This window comes from Solanum lycopersicum, chromosome 5 (assembly GCF_036512215.1).
Source record: "Solanum lycopersicum chromosome 5, SLM_r2.1".
Lineage (NCBI taxonomy): Eukaryota > Viridiplantae > Streptophyta > Magnoliopsida > Solanales > Solanaceae > Solanum > Solanum lycopersicum.
Window position 1 is genome coordinate 5,166,372 of NC_090804.1, and position 20,627 is coordinate 5,186,998.

At 32.1% G+C, this 20,627-nt stretch overlaps 2 protein-coding genes across 2 annotated transcripts; both read right to left on the reverse strand.

The window, feature by feature from the left end:
- Positions 1–413: 413 nt before the first annotated feature.
- LOC101255395 (heat shock protein 90-5, chloroplastic) lies at positions 414–8,514 on the reverse strand. The gene is made up of 19 exons (XM_004238962.5): positions 7,866–8,514; positions 7,390–7,463; positions 6,527–6,652; positions 6,362–6,455; positions 6,175–6,258; positions 5,940–6,083; positions 5,496–5,612; positions 4,877–4,921; positions 4,684–4,764; positions 4,468–4,572; positions 4,239–4,379; positions 3,782–3,874; positions 3,531–3,608; positions 3,188–3,442; positions 2,321–2,423; positions 1,932–2,106; positions 1,727–1,832; positions 1,024–1,113; positions 414–929 (listed from the first exon to the last, which is right to left on the reverse strand). Exons 1-19 carry the CDS (start codon positions 8,139–8,141, stop codon positions 753–755), a joined length of 2,364 nt encoding a protein of 787 aa, XP_004239010.1. The 5' UTR covers positions 8,142–8,514; the 3' UTR covers positions 414–752.
- Positions 8,515–12,953: 4,439 nt separating this feature from the next.
- On the reverse strand, positions 12,954–16,616 carry LOC101255691 (uncharacterized). Its single transcript, XM_004238963.5, has 6 exons — positions 16,151–16,616; positions 16,031–16,067; positions 14,754–14,990; positions 14,613–14,660; positions 13,803–14,257; positions 12,954–13,414 (listed from the first exon to the last, which is right to left on the reverse strand). The coding sequence occupies exons 1-6, from the start codon at positions 16,447–16,449 to the stop codon at positions 13,339–13,341; spliced, it is 1,152 nt and encodes a 383-aa protein (XP_004239011.1). The 5' UTR covers positions 16,450–16,616; the 3' UTR covers positions 12,954–13,338.
- Positions 16,617–20,627: the final 4,011 nt, after the last annotated feature.

Here is a 20,627-nt window from a genome sequence, read left to right on the forward strand (position 1 = left end):
TTGGAAAACACTTGGTAGATACTATCTACTGGATAGAAAGAAGAAAAAAACGAAGGATTTAACTTATAGAACAAACACACTAAAAGATCAAATTAGAAAAAGAGAACAAGAAAATGACTTTCATCAATAAACTTCAATTTTAATAAAATAAGTATAATATTAGAAATCACCAAATCTAACAAATAAGTTGGGCTAAAAGTGTTGTTCAATTGTGGGCCACAACATCTTCATAGGAGAAATTAAGACCACTTATTTACAAACTCATTTTTATTTTTTGTTTTGCATATGATGGTTTGCATAAAATAAGATGGTATAACTTTGAAGGAAAAATGATTAAGACATGTTTACAATATTTGTTAGACTATGTGTGAATTTAACGAAATGCAACACATGACGTGTAAGTTAGAAGCACGTTTGATTTCCGTCATAGACAAACGCCTAGTATTTAAGTAAAGAAGAATAAAACGAGTGCATTTTTATCCATAGAGTTTCAAACTATACGTCAATGGTACTGCAAGAGGGAGAAAAGTGAAAACCAACCAAATCTTACTATTCTATAACTAAATTATTCATTCCAAAAATTTCTTCAATACCATATCTAGTGCCCCCCACCCCCACCAAATAACATTCTTGTTCCCCTCCCCTCTTCTCAACCAAAATTCTTTCTCCTCTTATGACATATTAGAAAGAAAGCATAAACAAGATAGAGAAACACTTTATGAATCATTCCCAATAATCGGTGCTCTCGGTCCTTACTCAGATGGCTCGACGACTTGTGGCTCTACCACTTCAGCAGAGCTTGCATCTGACTCAATTGATGTTTCTTCTGATGCCTCTGTCTCTTCTTCCTCGAATCGTCCCCATCTTCCTCCAAGAGCCATTGCCATCATCTCGTAGATCTTGCCACCCAACTCAGCGGGACTATCAGGCTGTTTCCAATGTGCCTCAGTGTTTAATTCATGTATTAGGAAGAAACAACTTATGCAATACAAGGAAAAACAAGGTGTGTTCCACAGTACTTACAGTAAATCCACTGGAGATCAATGCGGTGTCAAACAACAGTTCCACAGCCCGCTTGGCGTCAGAACTATCGGGTGATTTTCTGCATGCAGCCTGCAAGTAATTCCACATAACCATTGTTGATAAGTACATATGATTCTTAGTCAAACTTGACCATATTTTTTCTTCTGTGGGCGAAAAACAGTTCTTGTGAAATCGCTTAGATTTACTACTAGTTGTATAAAAATAAAATTATTAAACTGTTGGTATGCTTTATGATACAAAACGACAAAAGTATACAACAACTAGGCCATCAGTCGTGTTACCCCACAAGTGGGGTCTAGGGACGGTGGGGTGTACGCAGACCTTAGATGTTATGTTTTTATTTTTCTAAAAGAAAATAAGCAACAGCAAAATCGATTGCTACATCCCAGGCAACTTGTGAGAAACTTAACTACTAGTCCTCACCCGGCACCCACTATATGGTCATTGACGATAATGCCAAGTGTAAACATAGCAGTGATACTTGATGAAGGGGTAGTTTTGGACCACATATTTCAAAATTAACCCTTTTTTTTATAATTAAACTGTGTAACAGTCAAACAGTGCACCATAAAATGGGACGGATGGAGTATTTGATTTCACAACACTTGATACTTACAACTTTGATAGAATCCAAATCAAGTAATTAGTTAGTCGCTCTGAAGATTGAGCAGGGAAAACTTACATTTAGGTCTTTGATGATTGGATGATCGGGATTAACCTCCAATATTCTTCTCCCTCTCATAAATTCCAGGGTTGAAGTGTCTCCCAAGGTTTGTGCTCTCATCAATCTATTTCATACACACAAAAATGAAGATTTTCAACATAGTGTCTTGCAATTTCCAAAACTAATAAATAGAAAAAGACGCTAGAAATAATAACCCACAGACCTTTCCATGTTGGCTGACCAACCGAACTTTCCAGATACAAGCACACATGGTGATGAGCTTAAACGCTTTGAAACTTGTACTTTTGCCACCTTATCACCCAACTGTTGTTTTATCCAATCACATAGAAGATTGTACTCTTGCTTGGCTTCCCTGTCTTTCACCTCATCATCATCATCTGAAATCAATGCCGGAGACCAAAATATGTTAAGACATTCTGAAACAGGTGAAACTTGATTGTCCGTTTCGTTTATGTTTCTCCAATACCCTTTCTGCTGTTTATTTGAGTGTTCACATAGCGGGAAATAAAATTTGAAAGGAAAGACACGGAATACTGAAGGAAACCACTTATATACTATGTTCCCAGTCAATGCAAGAAAAAATGAGCTTACCAAGCTCCAGGTCCTCTTTGCTAATGTCAACAAACTTCTTTTCCTTGTATGTTTGTAAATTCTGGATAGCCACCTCATCTATTGGTTCAACGAGGTACAACACCTATATCACAGCAACACAGGCAAATGTTAGGAGTGTGTACAAGCAGAGGGTATTCTAGTGAGATCTTAAGCCAGATAACATGATCTCTGACACAGCCTTCCCAAAGCACGTGTTTTCATCTTCCCAAGAATGACATGACATGCAGATTAAGATGAGAGTTGAAATTATGATTTGTTTAAAGCCTAATGAGGAGCATGTACTGGCAGCAAGTTCACTTTTCCTCTACATAGAAATAATCTAGCAAGTTCAAAAGCACTATAGCTTATTGAGATAAGACTATAATGGGACCATTATGGAAAATGGAATATCATTCTGCAACAACCAAAAGAGAAAAGGAGTATGTTCAAACTGGCATAGGTAGGAGCAAGAAAAGGTGGTACAGAATGAAACAATTCATCCAAACAACGGTCTGGATGTCAAGGATAATGAATCATAAATTAAAAGAATCAATCTTTGGACATCCTACCAGAAAACTTTCAATGACACTTTTTACTATCCAGCCAACTATAAAGACTGGTGACACATACAGTATTCAATTTGTGTTACATTTTTGGGAGGCTGTTTCTCTTGTTATCAGTTAATCCCTTTAGGAAGGGGAAGGGGAAGGGGGAAGGGGGAGGGGGGGGGGGGGGGGGAAGGGAGTAAGTCTGCAGAACTCCACATTCAAACTATAGAGTAAACCTACAGAGACTTGTCATTCATGCCTATTGGGTATCTGGATGACTTGGTAAATAATCCAGTAAAAATTAGGATGAAGTAAATACCTCAATACCCTTCTGGACCAACTTCTCCAAGAAAGGAGCAGTCCTGGCACTCTGTAAGCTATCAGTGGCCAAATAGTAAATGGCTTTCTGATTTTCGCCCATGTTCTCAACATAGTCATCTAAGCTTATCAATTCTTCTTCACTTTTGGAAGAAAAGAATCTCAGTAATGGGGTTATCCGCTTGTGATTACCAGTGTCTTCAATACATCCCAACTTAACAAATTTTCCGAAGTTCTCCCAGAATTTTTTGTAATCCTGTATTGAAATAGCAGCGCTCTTACAGAATTCAAGAGACTCTTTTGATAAGGCACCAAAGGTAAAGAAAGTTCTGATAATATTTTACCTCCTTGTTCTCACTCTCAGAGAGATCCTGAATCATGTCGAATGTTTTTCTCACTAGTCTCTTTCTCATTATCCGAACCTAGGATGAAATAAATAAATACATTACAGTCCAAAAACAGGTTCTTCTTTTTCAATTGAACTACAAATGATAGCTCAAGAAATTGACCATAGCAACCACCACATCAGTGCCGATTGCTAAACAAGAATACAGGTTGACATATAATTCATTCAAGCACGAAAGCTTTTCCTTACAATTCGGCTCTCCTGCAGGATTTCTCGTGAAACATTAAGAGGAAGGTCATTTGAGTCCACCACTCCTTTAACAAAGCTCAGGTACCTCGGAAACTGAAATGCATAGAACTAGCATCAGCTGATTTGGGAAAAAAGGGCACTGCACTTTAACTGGCACCCAAAGCCACTTGGGCATCAATTTAAATTTGTATTGCTTAAAGCTGGGATGTAAAACTATGCATTCTCTTTGTCTACCACTTAACACAAATCTCATTACTTTATTCTGCAGTAGACATTTTAAACATGGTTCAAGAACATCACTTCTCTTCATGTGTATTAACATCATATATACAGCTCAAAGAATGAGAAACTATGAATTTATGAATGAGAAACTTCACAATGACACAAGGAAAGAGCTAATCAATTCTCTTTACATCTCGTCTACAAGTTGCAAATCGAGCTAACATATAGAACTTACCAACTCCCCATCAAAATCATCAGAAATAAAGACACGTTTCACATACAAACGTATGTTCTTTGTCTTGGGATTTACGACATCTTCATTGTTAAGAGGAGCCATTCCAGGTATATACAAGACACTTCTAAACTCCACCTCACCCTGCACAAATTGTTCTATCAGAGTTAAAACATCAATATATAAAAATCGACAAATGACTAGTGATCAATCCAAAATGAAAAGTGAATACCTCTGTAGTGAAGTGAGTGTGGGCAAGTGGATCCAAGAACTCATTAAAAGTTCTCTTGTAGAATTCTTGATACTGTTCTTTCTCAACTTCTTTTGGATTCCGCATCTACAATTTATCACAGGTAAAAGAGGATTATCCTAACTAGAATGACCATGCAAAAACTCACATACAAAAAAGAGTAAATATAAAGAACTCTCACTGTAGTCACCAACTCACCCAGATAGGTTTTGTCTCATTTGTCAACTCCCAATCAAAGTACTTCTCAGTTTTGGTCTTCTTTGTCATTTTCTTCTCTTCCTGTCATTGTAAAGAAAAAGGAAACACAAATTCCAATATCGTCAATAAATTCGAGAAGCATAGACACATAGTGAAGAGAATAACTGTAAGCACATAAGTATAAAGCCATCACCTCTGTTTTTTCTTCTCCTTCCTTTGGTTCTTCTTCTTCCTCTACCTGTCAAATTTACCAATGAGAATTAGGCATAGATGAATGATAGATGACAAACTAGCACAGTGAAACAAGTTGAAACCCCCTTGTCCCCTACTGATCCACAAAATAATAATAATCAACGAAGTTTTCACAGGAGAATACAAATTGTCTCACACACTTATCAGCAACAACAACACCCCACCCCCTTAAATCAGCCCCCAGCAATGGTATGTTGTTTAATAATAATAACAGTAAAAAATTTAACATGATAAAGGAAATTAGACACACTTCTCTTAACCAAATCACAAGCAGTACAAACAACCTCTAACCCGTAAAGATTAATATTATGTCGTAATAAAGATGCAACTGTTTCAGTTTTTTAAGCACCTACTGGCCCCCTATATCTGCCTCTGGCAACGGTATTCTAAATCTGAAAATTTTAAAGGTAATCAAAAATATAAATTATCCAAATCCCAACCCATCACGAAAAAAAGTGTTTTCGCCATAAGGTGAAAACACAAAAGATTTCTCCTAAAACACCAAATATAAAAGAGGAGGTGAAGGTTAAAATCGCCTTAGATTATACAAGGAACCTTACCTCAATTGTTCTTGATTTCTCCTGCCACGTGTAAATTGGAAAAGATACAAACTGTGAATAATTCTTCACCAAATCTTGGATCTTCTTCGGCTCACAATACTCGTATTTGTCATCATCCTACAAAACGATGGTAGCCTATCAAATTGCATCTACCAAAGGGAACAAAACCATTCACAATGCTCTACACTGTTCCATCTTAAGTCTGAACACACCGAAGAAGATAAATAACAAGGTTATGACTATCCAAGTTTACAATTCTCAACTTATTATCATCCAGAGAAGTCATCAGTTGACATGGTCAACGATGAATTTTAGGAACTTATCTTTAATTTCTTGTAATGCCCCGAGTTCAGCAAAATTAGGAGATGAAACAAAATGGAGATTGACAACAAAGGGGATTTAGGCATAAAGCTCCAAGAGAAAGGAGCAGAATTATTGCAGTACCCTCAAATAAAGTGTAATTTGTGTTCCTCGAGTTAGAAGATTTTCAGGATTAGTTTCCTCTCTGATGACATATGAGCTACTGTCAGCCTCCGCCTCCCAAACAAACTGTTTATCTGACCTTGGGCTCTTCGTGGAAACTACAACCTGATTGCACGGAAAGACATAAAAACAAAATCAGTGGAATGGCAATGCCTTTTTTTTTATAAATCCATATCCATATGAAATGAGCAGCTACCTTTTGCGCAACAAGAAATGCAGAATAGAAACCAACACCAAATTGACCAATCAATCCATTGTCAGCTCCCAGGTCTTTGTTTTCCTATAGATAGAAAAGCAGCATAGTTCTTAGAGACAATAACTTCAATGCACAATCGAAGTCTGAATTAGTGTAGTTTTCTACAATGGAAGATACCCTTTAGTACCTTAAGTGCCTTCAAGAATTTTGAGGTACCACTTTGGGCAATAGTCCCAAGACAGTCTATGAGCTCTTCTTTTGTCATTCCAATACCAGTATCCCTGCATTATTTATTAATTAGTCCCTTTACTAGGAAAGCATTAATGCAGAAGCTAGAACTTAAGCCACATACGTTATAGTAACAGTCCCATTGTCTGGATCAGGTTTGATGCGAATCTCTAGCTCACTAGAATCTCCAAGTAAAGAGGGCTCCGTCAAACTCAGAAATCTCAACTTATCAAGGGCATCACTAGCATTACTGTCCAAAGAAGAATCTGAAGTTAGCAATACAACATAAAGGGAAAGAGGATATTCTATAAGACAATTACCAAGCATCATGAAGACTTCAACAAGTGCATTTGGGAAAAAATTAACCCTATGGAAATCCAAAGAGGCAATCTTTTGATAGTGACCAGTGCCAGATATCAACAAAAACAACAGCATATCTAGTGTAATCCCACAAGTGGGGTATGGGGACAGTAGGATGTTCTCAAACCTTACCTCTACCTTTGTGGGGTAGAGAGGCTATTCCTGATAGACCCTCGGCTCATCAGAAAAGAAAAGAACTTGAAGCATGGTAGCAAGAAATCAGTGTCAGATATCAGCACAGAGAATTAAATGTGAACTCTATCACGAATGGTTTTTGACACAAACATTTATCATGTCATCCACAAGCAATAACTACTAAATCCATAACTCTTACAAGATCAATAATTACTAATGGTATCAAAGTTACCAATTTCAAAAAAAAAAGTTACTAATGTTATCAAGAAAACAATGTACTCCCTCTATTCCAATTTATGTGACACTCTTTCCGTTTTATTTAGTCCTAAAAATGACACATTTCTATATTTACTAACAGTTCCAACTTTTAAACTTCTCATTTTACCCCTAGTGAGATTATTTACAGCTATACAAATATCTATGGTAGTAGTAAGTAGTGTACAGATGTCTCTGCCACTCAGAAAAGCAAACAAAAGCAAGAGGTGCCCTCACCTCACAAGCTCTCGCAAGAAAACCTCCTTGTGACTGTATAGACTGTGAACAATCAAGTCCATTAGGCGACTGACCTGCATCCGAGAAAGAAAAATTAGCAACAACAAAGTGGACAAAGGACTATCAGCTCAATAAAACTAAGCATTCAAGAGCTCCTACAATTGCCTAAAGATTGGATCTTTCCTATGTTAAAAGCCATACCAACGAGTACTCGTAGATTGCCATCTAAATTCAAACTATCAACTCCTACTCAATCAATTATACCTCAACAACAAAACAGTTAAAACTGACAATACAGCTACAACAGCATAATCAGCGCAGTTCCACAAAGTGCGGTATGGGGAGGGTAAAGTATACAAAAACCTAACAGGCCATCTCCGATAGACCCCCTGCTCAAGAAAATCAAACAATACAGCTAAAAACTAAAAATTACAAACCAAAACTGTAAACTATACAAAAGGAAATGAAATCCCCACCTCAGCCTGATATTCATGGGTCTCCCCAGATGTCTCAGAAGCTTCTTTTTCAGCTACAGCAGAAGCCTCACACCTAACCACTACTCCAACATCTCTTTTATCCTGTTTCCACCTCAACCCAGATTGTAAAAATCCATTCTTGATATTATTCCTAGGCAAGAAAGTAGTTTTAAGACAGACCCTATTGGTACTACCACTCCCCAATACAAAAGATGGACTGTAAGGCACTGAAGCCATAGGTGAAGAAGTCAAACTCCTGCTTACTACAGGGGCCATTATCTAAACTATTTGAGAAAATCCCACAAAGGATTCTTGAAATTTCTGTGAATTTTTTTCACTGTGTGTTTGTGTGTGTGTATGGATAAAGGGATTGAGCTAAAGAATTCTTGAGGGTTTGTGTAAAAACCCTGAAATGTGGAGAAGGGGGTTTAAGGGTGAGAGTAGAGGGTTCTAGAAGTGTACATACAATTGGAGAGTGTATTTTCTTGGAAGTTTGTGTTTGAGAATTATAAGGTGAGGATGCTGCCATGTCAGCATTCACAGTTATCTTCATATATTTTTAAAAAAAAATAAAAAATTATATATTTTTTCACAATTTACGTGTTCAACCCTTTAGTATGAAGAAAATCTTAATGACAGCGTCACTTTCGAATGAGTTTATAATGTATGATTCGAATTTAATTAAAGTTACAACATAAACTCCAAACACTGAATGAGAAAAAAAAATACTTAGTAAGTTTAAGCAATTTTCATGTGTGAGAATTCTTATATGTTTGAAACTTTTCAATCTAGATTGGATGGTCCACTAATTAAGAAAATATGAAGTTGTGGTCCTTAATGAGTGTTTTCAACAAATTAAGGGGCTAAAGTGTAAAAAATAAAGAATTGGTGTGTTTTCACTCCTTATTTCATATTATGGATTGATCAATCATACGATTTGTATTGAAAAGATATATTTTAAAGATAAAATATTTTCTACCAAAGTCAATATTGTATCAGAATTGAACTCAAAATTTATCATTTTTTAAAAAATGAAAGAATAATTATCATTCAATTACGATCTTAAATCATTATTGATAGTTTATATTGAAATTATTGTTCAATCTAATTTGATAAATAATTAGTGCTTGTGAGTAGAGAGCAACTAATGATACAGAAAATTGTATCTATTTGTACACAAAAATAGTCCAATTCCTTTTCTAAATGAGCCTGTGACAAATCTTGTTTAAGGCTTTGGGGGATATGAAGAGATCAAAATTCAGAATACTAATTAATTATTCTTATTTCTTATTTGTTCAAATTATTCATTTATTATTTATACTTCTTGAATTTTTTCAGAACTTTTTAGTATTGATTTAAGCGTAAATTACATAAATCTCATAAATTTTAATATGAAATTAAGATCTATCCCTAATAAGTTTTTAATTACATTAATTTCTTAAAAATTTAAAAAATTGAATACAATAATTAAAATTCGGATACATTAATATGTAGCTCGGATACATTAAATATTATCTCGAATACATTAATATGTAGCTGGATGCGTTAAAAAGTATATCGGATACATAATATGTAGCTTAGATATATTAAATACTGGCACAGATACATTAATATGTAGCTCGGTTACATTAAAAACTTGCTCGAATACATTAATATGCAGCTCGAATATATTAAAAAAATAAGAAATTTTGAAGATTTTAAAAAATAGTAAGGGATAATGAAAATAAGTGAAATAAAGTGTGTGTATTTCTGTAATTTGTAGATTTAATGGCATGAACTAACTTGGTTGGGTTAGTCTTAAGTAAATGGGCTTGGGAGATCCAAACAGAGGCCCAAAAATGTTAAAAAGGGGTCAAGATTGGAGCTACAAGTGTCCAGTTACACAAGTGCAAAAAAGAGATTATAATAAGTAAAAATTTAAGGAATCTCATAGTGTAATTCAATAATTACACTATGTCCCGACAAATTTAGTATTTACTAAAAATCTCTTAAAATTTTTGTGCCGTGATACTTTAGACTCTAGTGATACATGGTAAGTTTAAACTGTTAAGAAAAAATGGGGAAAAAACGGTACATTTAAACTTGTTAACTAAAATAGCTTAATTTTCTGTAACAGATCATTAATCAGCATTAAATTAGCACGTAATTGGATATTAATTTCAAATTTTGAAAATCAAAGATTATATCATCCATTTTGAATACATTTTTTACGAACAATCTGTCATGTATCAATGCATCGTCTAAAACACTATACAATCTGATTCAAAATGCATCAGCAAGCACACTTGGTGGATTCAAAATGTATCAATGCATCATCTAAAACACTATACACACTTGATGGATTAAAAATGTATCAGCAAGCACACTGATTCAAAATGTATCAGCAAACACTTCATGTATCAATGCATCGTCTAAAACACTATACACACTAATTTAAAATGTATCAGCAAGCACACTTGATGGCGCAGTTATTGAAATTAATCATTAATACATGATAAAAAATTTCAAAAACCCTTGATACATAGGAAATCATATGATACACATCTAATTCATGTATCAAATCATAGACTAAACATTATAATCCACTTAGTACTTATGTATTAAACCTATTGTTGGATACATGATAATAATTTTCATAATTTTTTGATACATATTGGATTCCTTAAAATTTTTACTAATTTCAACAACAATTTTAAAATAAGTATAAAAATACAAACCCGAAACAATGTAGGCCTGACAACAATGTTTGCTGCTTCTTTTTTCTTTTTTTGTTGTATTTTGACAACCTTTGATTTTGATGTTTCGCCAGAGTCTTTGTTTGAATCCTTCTGAAGATTCATAGGATCATGAAAAGACTTTTTTCTATTTTCTTTCCAATTTTCATCGTCGGAATCATATATCCTTCTATTAATTAACGGATCAATTACTATGATGTAATAGAACAATTAACCAAAACAAAAAAAAGAAGAAAAGAAGAACTGATGATGGAATAATAAGAAAAAAAAACCAATAACAGATGTTTGGTTAAGAAGAATAGAGACGATGATGGAGTAAGAAGAACAATAAGAACGGGAGAGAAATTGTGCGGTTTTTTGAAATTTCAATTTTTTTGAATTTTGAAATTCAAAATTTCAAAATTGGGTGTTTTAATTAAAATTAATAATTCAAAATCCAAAAACTGATTTAGAAGATTGAGTGTGTTAGTGGAGAAAAAAGAGGCATTATATTGGGGGATTGTGTATTATAGGAGAGAGAATGTTATATATCTATACACTTCTACTAAAATTAAAAAAAAATTATGCAATATTTAAAAAAAGAAGGGAAAATTAGAGAATATAAAACTTATAGCTATGTATTTAAGTTATTTTTCCTTATAATAATGAGGGAAATTTAGAAATAGCAAAAATAATTTTTTTTAAAAAATATTAAATCTCTATAGTTACAGTTTCGATAATTGCACTCCGTAGTGATAGTTTTGATTGTCATGAAAGTTGTGGTTTGTATATTTCGCTTGTTAATCGTAAGTATAAACAAATGAAGGTTGTGCTCACTGGTTGCTTTCTCGTTTGTATATTCGCTTGCCCGCTTGTATATTTCGCTTGCGAATATACAAACATCTCAAATATATACAAATTTTATATTTATATAAATAGGAATTTTTCATAACCCTATTTGTATATTTCGCTTGTCAATACACAAACAGGACAATTTATTATGATTTTCTTATAAATAGTATTACAAAATAGCTAGGATAAGCATATACAAATTATGGATGTATACAATCGCGAACCTAATTAGACAAATTATAAATTTATACCTTCAGGAACTGAATTATACAAATTCTAAATTTATACCATTTGAAAACCAAAAAAGCAAAATTTCCCTAAACTATAGCTACAGATTAAAAATAATTGAAACTTATATTACATAACATACTAAATGTTTGCCCTTTCTAGTAATTTTCCCCATAATATGATACAAGATTTCAAACTTTCACTAAAAGCTTAAAATATCATATAAAATTATGATATTTTTATTCAAATTATTTGTTATCTTATTTTGCTTGTTTTAAAATGCTTCAACGACAATAAACAAAGATAACAAAATTTTGATAAACAAATAGAAATGAAAAGGAATGAAATAATTCATCAATTTTTAGATGCATTAATCATTAATTCAATTTAACAAGAAAGAAAGGTTCATTGATATAAGGAAATCAATTTCTTTCAAAACATAATTCAAAATCTATAATCGAAACGCTAACATAGGAAAATACTCTTTCCAATTATGTATACAAAGGAGTGAAACATTGATTATATCCCACTTTTATAAATCAAAGATTAGGTCAGGCTAGTTAAAAAATGATGGTGCTGTTATATACTCAAAATTTATTAAGTTACCTTTTTTGCTATTTGATTTATGAAAAAAATGTTTTATTTTCAAACCCTAGACTGCATTATTACAGTCCACTTTACTTTCCACTGACGGATGTTTTAGCTCAGTTTACGTATATCATCCAAGGCTCAAAAGAAAATAGCCTAATTTTTGCATCCACTGAATTATGAACATGAAACTTTATGGTTCTCTACTTATTTCATTGATCACAAGTAACAACAACAACATCATACCTAGTATAGTCTCGTAAGTGGTATAGAATATACGAAAACCTTATCCTAACCTTTGTGAAATAGAGAAACTGTTTTCCATGACTCAGTTTAGAGCATCATTCTTACTCATTAACTCCTAACAATAATTATGCAGGTGGTTACATCTTATCCTAGGAAATACTAATCAAGCTATCAAATCAAAACCATAAGTCAAAATGTTTGTTATAGAACAAGATGTTGGTATATTGCTTTTTCTTTTGTCAAATATAGACATTAAAGGTGTCACACCACATATGAAATCATCATGATCTTTGTGACCCTTTTAAAAGAGCAAATTCTAGAGTATATAAAAGCAATATTCTTCTTCTATGTATAATTAAAAACTTCATTTATTGGCTCTCTAATCACTTTATCTTCCTTTTGTTTATTATTTTTTAGATCTTCCAATCTTCAAAAACAAAAGTTTAGAACAAAAATCATGTAATGGGGGTCCATAAATCATTTGCATGATAAAGAATGTTTCAAAAAGAGCTAACAATCTTGAAGAATGGACTGCATATGTAGGGACCAATACTAAAAAATTTGAATAAAGAAAGGGGCAGCACAGTAAGGTGCACAAAGCATCTCGCATTAGCAGGATTCCGCACCCTAAGGGTGTGATGTAGACTACTTCCACGACTCGTACTTCTGACTTACAGGTCACACGAAGACAACTTTACCGTAGCTCTCGGGCTCCCCGAAAAACATATTCAAATCATAAACATGTAGGTAGTGATATAATATATCAATGTGGTCCATACATGATTTTTAAAAATTTGCTTTTGCATACACGACTAATAACAATATTTTAAAAGACTTTAGTTGTATTAGTCCTCCTCTGCTAGTGTCTGTTTTAAACAGTCAATATTGCACATTGCTACTGATCTCATCATGTCTCCAAATCTGCAATCATTCAAAATCAATAGTCAAACTACAACATGATGACATTATTAATCATATTGTGAGGCCATAAGTTAAAAGTATCAACAACACGTACAACTTTTACACTATCAGATCATCTAAAAGATAACTAGTTAATCTCATTCACAACGTGCAAAATAAGGAAGGTAAATTGTTATAACATGTTAAAATACCATCTATAATTCATCGTTTCATAATAAGTAAGATTAGTTACGTGGAGAATAAAGTAGGTATATTGCTACAAACATGTTAGAACAGAGAGATAGAGGTTGGATAACTATACGTGATCGTTCATAATAAGTTAAATGAGCTAGGTTATAACACGAAACGAGATGTTAAAGAACACACTGATAGTGTAAGAGTTCTTTACCGGTCAATGCTGTTCCGCCCTCTCTCAGATTGATCAGTGCTACTTCTTGATTTCCCAAAGTAATCCATACTTCTTCTTGGTTTTTCCCTCTTGTCAAAACTAATTCTTGGCTTCAATTTGCTGTCTGTGCTAGGCCTTATTGGAATGATCTGATCTTTTTGTTCAGTACTGATTCTCGACGACTTCTCAATCTCTTCAATACTTGGTCTACACTTGATTTCGTTCGTAATATCAAGAGTATAATCTAAGTTTATTATACTCTCCTCAACAGTTTGGCAATAATCTGACTGTCTTTCCAATGAAATTATGAACTTCTTGAGATGAGTAAAAAACTGAGGAAAAACTTGCAAGTCACAATGATTTCCTCCTTTTACCCATAAAGGTTCATACTTCATTTTACTCAGCTCCCAAAGCTTTTTACCATGTGAAATATCAACTATGTCATCTTCTGTACCCTGTACACCAACACCGTCACATGAATCGTAAATCTATGAATGTGATATATCAAGAAAACAATGGTTCGTAATGGACTAGACATCCGAGATTATGCAGGATTATACGTAAAAGATCCCCTTTTTCGGCTCTCAACAGTAATGATCATATCGAATACTCCTTCAATCTGTATGCTCTTTAAGAAAGACCTCAATCATAATAGCATTTGTGTAAATTACCCTATATATCTCCCCCTAAGCGTTTATCGGAAGGTACAGTTGGAAAACAAAAGTACTAAACTACTACTACTACTTGTTTTTCTAAAACGTCAGATATCTGAGAGCTAAAACGAGTAATACTTGAGATCGAAGAACTTACATGAATCACAAGAACGGGACAGCTAACATTTGGGATTTTATCAATGTTCTGCAGAAAACAGAAAAAACGAAAGAGAACTTGTTACTGTTAACATGTAAATCAAGAAACTTGATCAACTATTGAACTGAAACATGTGCTAACCTTGTAAATATCAAGCCAGAGAGAATACTTTATACGATACATAACTCGAAGCCCGGAAAGTATTGCACTTTGCAGAATTACACCTCTAATTTGAGGTAATTTTGTTGCTAATTCAAGAGTTGGACCACTTCCAATTGATTGTCCATATAATATAACGTCTTCTTCTTTCACTTCATAAATCTCTTTTAGACATTTGTAAACAGCTTCTATATCAGCATATGTGTTCTGCTCACTTGGCTAGTTTACACAAAAGCAATATAGAACGAAAAAAACTTAGATCATAGTTTAACTTCTATACCCGACAACAGAAATGAGAATCCATGAATAGTTATACTGTATTGTCACATAAAAGATAACTACAAGTAACTGTCGGTAATCAGTAGCAGATGTTGTACTACAACAGATAAAAGAATTACACTATTAGTGTATATAAGTTACATCCGTCTCGAAACTGAATTCATGAACATTGGCGAAACAAAGATTTTCACTGAGAGGATTCAGAACATGAAGAAGTAAAACATACGAAGAAGTTAAGGGGATTTAATATCTACTATATGTACATAAAAAACTAATTTTGACCATATATATGAACCCTCACTTATCGGAACCCCTTTATAGTACCCTAGCTCTGCCCCCTATCCACGACAACAACAGCAATAACTATGACTCGATCTCAAATTAGTTGGGATTAGCTATATGAACCCTCACTTATCCGAACCCCCTTCTAGAATCCTTGCTCCGCCCCCCGTCCACAACAACAACAATAACTACGAACTGATCTCAAACAAGTCAGGATCAACTATATGAACCCTCACTTATCCAAACCCCCTTCCGGTATCTTAGCTCTGCCCTTGTCCACAACAACAACACAATAACTACGTCGATGTCAAACAAGTCAGGATCAACTATATCAATCCTCACTCATCCGACCCCTTCCGGTATCCTAGCTCCGCCTCGGTCCACAACCATAACTACAACTCGATCTCAATCATGTCAGGATCAACTGTATGAATCCTCATTTGGAATTAGTTAATGAAAAGTGGAAATAATGGAGTGATTAGATCACATTTCTTTATGACATAAACGTGATTACCACTAAACAAACTTTATACTAACAAATAACATTTAATCCATTCATATATAAACTATAGTTCATCAAAGCATATATTTAATACACAATATTAGCAAAGTTTTGTTGTAAAGCTCAAGACTTTTCCAGCTCATAAAATAAAATGTATACACTAAAAAAAAATTTAAAAAAAGGCAAAAACACTTACTTCTCCATTAGACCTTCCATATCCAGCATAATCATATCTACAAAAATCAATCAAAATATCAAGAAAATACCAAAAAATCCCAAAAAAAAATCATATGAACATGCTAAACAATTGATTTACCCCATGACATTTACGCGTAATCGATCGCTTAGTTCAACGAAAAATTGAAACATTTGGCCTATATCAGCAGCATTTCCATGTGAATAAAGAAGTGTCATTGTTGCACCTTTGTTCCTAACAAAAACTGAAAAAATGTAATGACCCTTCTTTGTTTGTACAATTGAAACTTCACCTTTTTCACTTTGAGACACACCTAAAAGTTTCAATTTTTGTGTTTGTTCATCTATATCAACTTGATATGATGCTTCTGGTGGAAAAAAGGCTAATTTTGATGCAATTGTTGATGATACACCACCCATTTTATTTTATTTTTATTTTTTACAAAATAAAAAAAATAATCAAGAACATAATTTTATTTTTTTTGATGATTTTTGGAATTTGCTATTTTTGGTGAAGGAATGGAGAAATGGACTATGGAGGAGAGTTGTGGTCTTTAAAAAGAGAATGGCTTTAAAAAAAGTGCGGCAATTAAATAAAAAAAAGTATAACACTAATTAAATGGGATTAAAGGTACTTTAATGACAAAATCAAATTAATTTAAGTAAGTGGATTAGTTTGAGGTAAATTTAGATTTTGAGAATCTTTTATGTATATTTATTTTTTTTGTGTGTAGATTTTTTTTTTTTTGGTTATTAATAAATTCTTTTAATAATCTAGGAGTAGGTACACACATCTTTGAATATTTCACTAGGTACTAGTGAGGCCGAAGCTATAATTGTAGTTAGGGGCATTGGCAATATTATCAGAAATATCGATAAGGATGTTTATAATTAATATGTTTGATATATATAAATAATATTATTTTTATATATATAATATAATTTTTTAACGAAAAAATTTAGTGATTGTTTCAATTTAAATTTATTATTTGAGTTAAAATTTACTTAATATGTACAAATGATTAATCAAAATTCCATAAACTAGCGATTGTTTCAATTTAAATTTAATATTTGAGTTGAAATTTACGTACTATGTATAAATGATTAATCAAAATTCCATAAACTAAAATCTTTTCAGAAATTATAACTCATAAATATAGAAGCTCGACTTTGTTACCATGATCTTTCATCTCAAGTTATTGACTAAGCCACATGGCGAATTATTAGTAATGTTGAATTCCTCTGTTCACGTATGAGAGTCAAACTGACTTATCTTTAAAGCTAAATTGAATTAAAATTAATTAAATATTTTAATTTTAAATTTAGATATTTTACAATTATATAATAATGTATTACAAGTTGTAATTTTTTTTATATTAATATCACAAAGAAAAATATATTTTAAATATTAATTAAAATTCATACTAATTAACTTTTTTTTTAAAAACGTGACATATAAAAATGAAAGACGAGAGTAATTGTGATACCTCTAAGTAAACCTCAACAAAGACTGTGAATTAGCCTCTTTGTTATCTAATTTTGAGTAAATGATATTAAGTGATGTCCAAATAATAATCATGAGGTGTAACACATGGTTATCCAAAAGTAAAATGTGTAAGCAGTAATTAAATGTTTTCTCAAGAAATGTCAAAAGTCAAAAGAAGTAGAAGGATTTTTCATAAGATATTATGAAAACAAATCCCACTTAGCACAAAAATTAAGGAAGTTGTTGATTAAAAATTTCTAAATTTAATTACAAAAATTAACAAGTCATAAAAAAAAAACCTAAAATGACCCCATTTTAAAGCAAGCATTCATAACATTGTGGACCTAAGTTTGTTAATATATAGGGGAACAAATTTATAATCATGACTTTTTTTTTCTTTTCCTTTTGACCTAGGTGTTAGTGCGCTCGTGAATGTTTTTTTTAAAAAATAATAATAATAATAATAATAATATATAAAATATTTCTTGTAAATTTTGATATTTTAAAGTTTTTTTCTTATTATTAGTGTCATGTGAATAGTAGTTGTTAGAGAAATTCATGAACTAACTTCTATTTCATCTTGCACTTATTTGGATTTTGTTTGGTGATAAGAAGGTTAAATAGCTTGTTATGCCTTCTATCTCATTTTAATTATTGCTTTAACTCGTTTTATATTTATTAAAACAATAATTGATACAAGATATAATTTGTTAAGTTATATATATTTATATATGTCTTTTTTAGAATATCAATTTTAGTGTTTGAATTCTTAAAATGACAATTATTCCAGGATAAATTTTTTGTTTTGTACATGTTGTGGCCTTAAATTTTATTCTCTCCCTTTTTTTGGCTTGAAATGTTGTGTGAAATACAAATTACTATCTTGCTTTAAGAAGTTATCTACCTTTTATTCTTCATCTTTTGCACTTTCACTCGGAATCTATTAATAGCGTATGTTGAATTTTATTCCTAAAGTGTTATAAAAAAAATTTCCTTGCACCCTCCACAATTTTAGTCACACTACCTTGTATTAATAAAAGAAAAATATTTTCAATAAACCTATGATTCAAATAATATAGTTCTGTCATGTTAAAATTACAATCCACAAAAAATGATATTTATCACATAAAATGGACTAGGCCAACTTGTCTCATTTTTCTCCCACACATCATCATGATAAACTCATTTACAATACATTTATATTAAAGTGGAAGAAAGAATACGTACCAAAGTTCATCTATGCCCAACCAAATTTTGTAGTAAAAATTAAAGGAATCCCATAGTGTAAGATGAGAATTACAATTTATCCTAACTAATTTACATTTTACAGAAAATCTCTTAAAAAGGTTGGCGTGTGATTCATGGCTATCATCTGATACATAGTAAATGATACATAGTAAATAAATAACTGTTGAGCTAAAAAAGAGAAAAAATTTAATAATTAAGATATGGAGTATTTAAGATTAGTTAGCCGTAATTTAAGCTAACTGACACAACAAGATTAATTATTATATTTTTTCTCTTTTTTAGCTTAACAGTTATTTATTTACTGTGTATCATTTACTATGTATCCGATGATAGCCATGTATCACACGCCGACCTTTTTAAGAGATTTTCTGTAAAATGTAAATTAGTTAGGATAGATTGTAATTCTCATCTTACACTATGGGATTCCTTTAATTTTTACACATAGCTATCATTTGATACATAGTAAATGATACACAGTAAATAAATAACTGTTGAGCTAAAAAAGAGAAAAAAATATAATAATTAATCATGTTGTGTCAGTTAGCTTAAATTACGGCTAACTAATCTTAAATACTCCATATCTTAATAGGTAATTGAGTATCACATTACAAATTTCAAATTTCAAAATTATATCATTTACATTGACGAAAAGGTTATGAACATCCATTGAGAAAATGAGAAATTCAAATAAATTTCTGTTTTTTTTTCTGCCACATGATGAATATCAATTTTACTGAGGCATTCAGGAATTTGGATCAGCGAAGTGCAATATGAAAGTTACAAAAGCGATGAAATTGTTGTTGGACAATCAATTTCGTTTTTGAATCTCAAAGCAGCAATTGCAGTCGAGTTGGATATCGATGTATCAAGAAAAAACATTGAAAACAATAGATGTGATGGCGAAATATAAGATAAAGCAACACTTGTAGATGTGATGGCGAAATATAAGATAACGAACAACTTCAATTGGAAAGTAAAGAGATTTTATAGACAAAGGTATGAGAGTGTTTGAAATTTTCAGATCTTTAAATGGTGATACAATTTTTTTGTTTGAATATCTGATACATTATGAATTAAAAAGTCTGTGATTAAGATTTTTGTGTAGATGTTGAATATGATTTTTGGTATACAGAGTATTTGTTGATACATTAAGTGAATATGGTTGTAACTTTACTGAATTTTATAGCAACAATGATTTAATATGAGTTCGTTAGTTCGTTGATACATTGAGTGAAATCTGTTTTAATAAATAATTCATTAGTTCTTAAATATTATTGATACATTGAGTTAACTCTGTTGATACTTTAATATACTACTACTGAAACACTAATCATAAAGATGATACATTATAAAATATTGTGATACATGTAAAAAAAAAATTTGTTCTTGCATTGCAAAAACAAAAAAATAGCCTCTCATACAAGAGACACATTAGGGAGAAGATTTGAGGAGGTATTGATTATAAACGCGTCTAAAAGTTCAAAGATGAAGGTATGTATCATGATATATTATTTTATATTATATATATCTAAATCATTGATTCATCTGCAGTTTGAACATGATTTTTTTGAAATAATTGTATATTTTACTTTTTTAATGCAAGCAGGTTGTTCCATCATCTGAATTTATTTTCTAGTTTATGAAGCTGGAAGAAGATACATTGTTTGTCTTGAGCAGAAAGTATGTTGTTGTGGAAGATTTCAACTAGATGAGATACCTTGTGCACATGCAATCACTGTTTTAACAAAAAAGGATGTCAAAGATTTGCATCCGTATTGACATATGAGATTCCAATGGTACCAAATATAGATAAGGAAGATTGGTCAGCTCCTGAGGATGTGGTGGCTGAAACTGTGTATCCACT

What these genes read in the sequence shown, in the direction of transcription:
- LOC101255691 (XM_004238963.5), bottom strand. Translation starts at nt 16,449, where the DNA reads ATGGGTGGTGTATCATCAACAATTGCATCAAAATTAGCCTTTTTTCCA. An exon ending in GTCCCGTTCTTGTGATTCAT is followed by an intron (nt 14,258 to 14,612) that starts GTAAGTTCTTCG and finishes GTTGGTGTACAG; the next exon opens with GGTACAGAAGATGACATAGT. An exon ending in GGGCGGAACAGCATTGACCG is followed by an intron (nt 13,415 to 13,802) that starts GTAAAGAACTCT and finishes GAATGATTGCAG; the next exon opens with ATTTGGAGACATGATGAGAT.
- LOC101255395 (XM_004238962.5), bottom strand. Translation starts at nt 8,141, where the DNA reads ATGGCCCCTGTAGTAAGCAGGAGTTTGACTTCTTCACCTATGGCTTCA. An exon ending in CCCATGAATATCAGGCTGAG is followed by an intron (nt 7,464 to 7,865) that starts GTGGGGATTTCA and finishes TCTCGGATGCAG; the next exon opens with GTCAGTCGCCTAATGGACTT. An exon ending in CAATCATCAAAGACCTAAAT is followed by an intron (nt 1,114 to 1,726) that starts GTAAGTTTTCCC and finishes AATTACTTGCAG; the next exon opens with GCTGCATGCAGAAAATCACC.